General features: G+C 43.8%; 1 protein-coding gene across 1 annotated transcript in view; it reads right to left on the bottom strand.

Annotated features, from left to right (window-relative positions):
• Window positions 1-2,081, bottom strand: part of Atraid (all-trans retinoic acid induced differentiation factor) — a 5,938-nt gene that overhangs the window by 1,302 nt on the left and 2,555 nt on the right. Inside the window, exons 3-5 of the mRNA XM_005371355.3 lie at window positions 761-832; window positions 496-567; window positions 154-275 (exon numbers count right to left, since the gene is read on the bottom strand). Of these exons, the coding sequence (XP_005371412.1) occupies window positions 154-275; window positions 496-567; window positions 761-832 (266 nt within the window). The remainder of the gene's footprint in view (window positions 1-153; window positions 276-495; window positions 568-760; window positions 833-2,081) is intronic.

Genomic DNA, 2,081 nt, shown 5'->3' with positions numbered 1-2,081 from the left:
AAAAAAAAAAAAAAAAATTAAAACCTTTATAGAGGAATAGAGAACTCCGAACAGAAAGGCACTTAGCATCTTTATTCTTCTAAAGCAGAGAATGATGTCACCTTAGAAAGAAGGAAAAGGACTCGCCAGTGAGATGGCCATTCCACAGCATACCTGGGCTTCCAGTGCTATTGCAAAGGTCCTTCTGCCCTTGGCAAATTTGCTTGTCCGTAAAAGAGGTAATACTTTCCCAGGCATTAATGCCTCCAGGACAGGTGACATCTAGTGGTAATATCCTGAAGACAGCACACATGATCATAAACACACAGCCAAAGAGTTTAGGGTGTAGCTCAGTAGCAGAACAAACATTCACCAGCAACACACAGCGCACACATACACCTGTGCATATGAGCTCACTCAAGTATCTATGCACACACACACACACAGTAGCAACAGCAGCTCCGATGTTGACTAACAATTAAGATCTATGATTTCTCTTCCCAGTCTATTACTCACAGAGTCTGGAGCTGGGTAAAGCCACGGAAGGTGTTGGTCAAGTCTTCCTTGAGAGGATTTGCTTGAAGGTCTCTGCAAAGCACACAATGTTAGTACTCTGCTGAGAACAGCATGCTATTAACACTTATACATGCTTTCCTGGGCTATTAGTCCAACCCTCACCCTCAGTTATACAGGTTTAGATGCTAATATTAATCTACCCTTTTTAAGAGTTATCTCCAAAGACTCTCCCATCACCATATTAGGAAAGTACCTAAATGCTTACATGATAACAGCAGTTGAAGCATGAAAAAAGTTTGGACCAGGATCCTTCAGGGAACAGTTCTGGAGATCTAGCCTGAAGAAACAAAGTGATTAGTGTAACTATGTCTCTTTTCCATGCCTAGCAAGGTTAGTATTTGTGCACTCACCCCACTTAATCCAATACTGACGGAACAACACTATGTTCAGAACTATAAGAGAAGTACTATGGTAGGAGACATTGTAATTGTGTATTATCCAATCTAGTTAGCACTAGCTACATATGTCGACATTGTAATTTACCTAAAATTCAAATGCATTCTCACAAGAAAGACTACAAACAGGTATGACATCGTGGCTCCTGTGCTGATCAGTTCTGATACGGAACATTGCAATCACAGTTCTAGCCAGTATAGCTATGCACTGTGCAAGTATTAGAAGAAACTTGGTGTTATTTTCTCCAGGGTTAGTAGCTCCTATCCTGTGAGCCTCAGACCCAGAGGCTTTTGTTGCCCTTGCTGGGGATTAAACCCAGGGTCTTGCACGTGTGAGGCACTTGATCACCAAGCCACAGCCACAACCACACTACAGAGATTTTCTTTTGTTCTGAGACAGGGTCTTACTCTGCATCCCAGGCTGGTCTCAACCTGTGACAATCCTCCTGCTTCAGCTTCTCAAATGCTGGGGTGAGAGACAAGAACCACAGAGCGCAGCATCCCCGTCAGCATTCCCATCGAGATGATTTCTTTTTCAGACAAGGTCTCAATGTAACCCAAGCTAGCCTCAAATTCACTAAGTAGCTAAAGGTGACCTTGGGTTTCTCTGTAATACCTGGCTGGCCTGGAACTTGCTCTGTAGATCAGGCTGGCCTTGCACAGCTTCCCGAGTGCTGGGTGGGATTAAAGGCGTGCTTCACTACCTCTTAGCCCACCTTGAATTCTTGATCCTCCTCCAAAGTGCTGAAATTACAAATACCAAGCCCAGCCACAGGTTTTAAATGAAAGAAAAAACAAAACAAAAAAAAGCAAATCACTTAAGTTTTTCCCAATTATATTTTCTATCAGAGACTACTATAAAATTCTATACATTAAGAACTTCTAGCCTTTAGTCCCAGCACTCCAAAGCAAAGGGAGGTAAATCTCTAAGTTCAAGGCCAGCCTGGTCTGCAGAATGAGTTCCAGGACAGCCAGGGCTATACAGAGAAGCCCTGTCTCAAAAAATCAACCAAACAGCCGGGCAGTGGTGGCGCATGCCTTTAATCCCAGCACTCGGGAGGCAGAGGCAGGCGGATCTCTGTGAGTTCAAGGCCAGCCTGGTCTAGAAAGAGCTAGTGCCAGGACAGGAAC

Source organism: Microtus ochrogaster, unplaced genomic scaffold (assembly GCF_000317375.1).
Source record: "Microtus ochrogaster isolate Prairie Vole_2 unplaced genomic scaffold, MicOch1.0 UNK106, whole genome shotgun sequence".
NCBI classification, from domain to species: Eukaryota; Metazoa; Chordata; class Mammalia; order Rodentia; family Cricetidae; genus Microtus; species Microtus ochrogaster.
The sequence above is the reverse complement of the archived record's forward strand: the minus strand, read 5'-3'. Positions and strand labels throughout refer to the sequence as shown.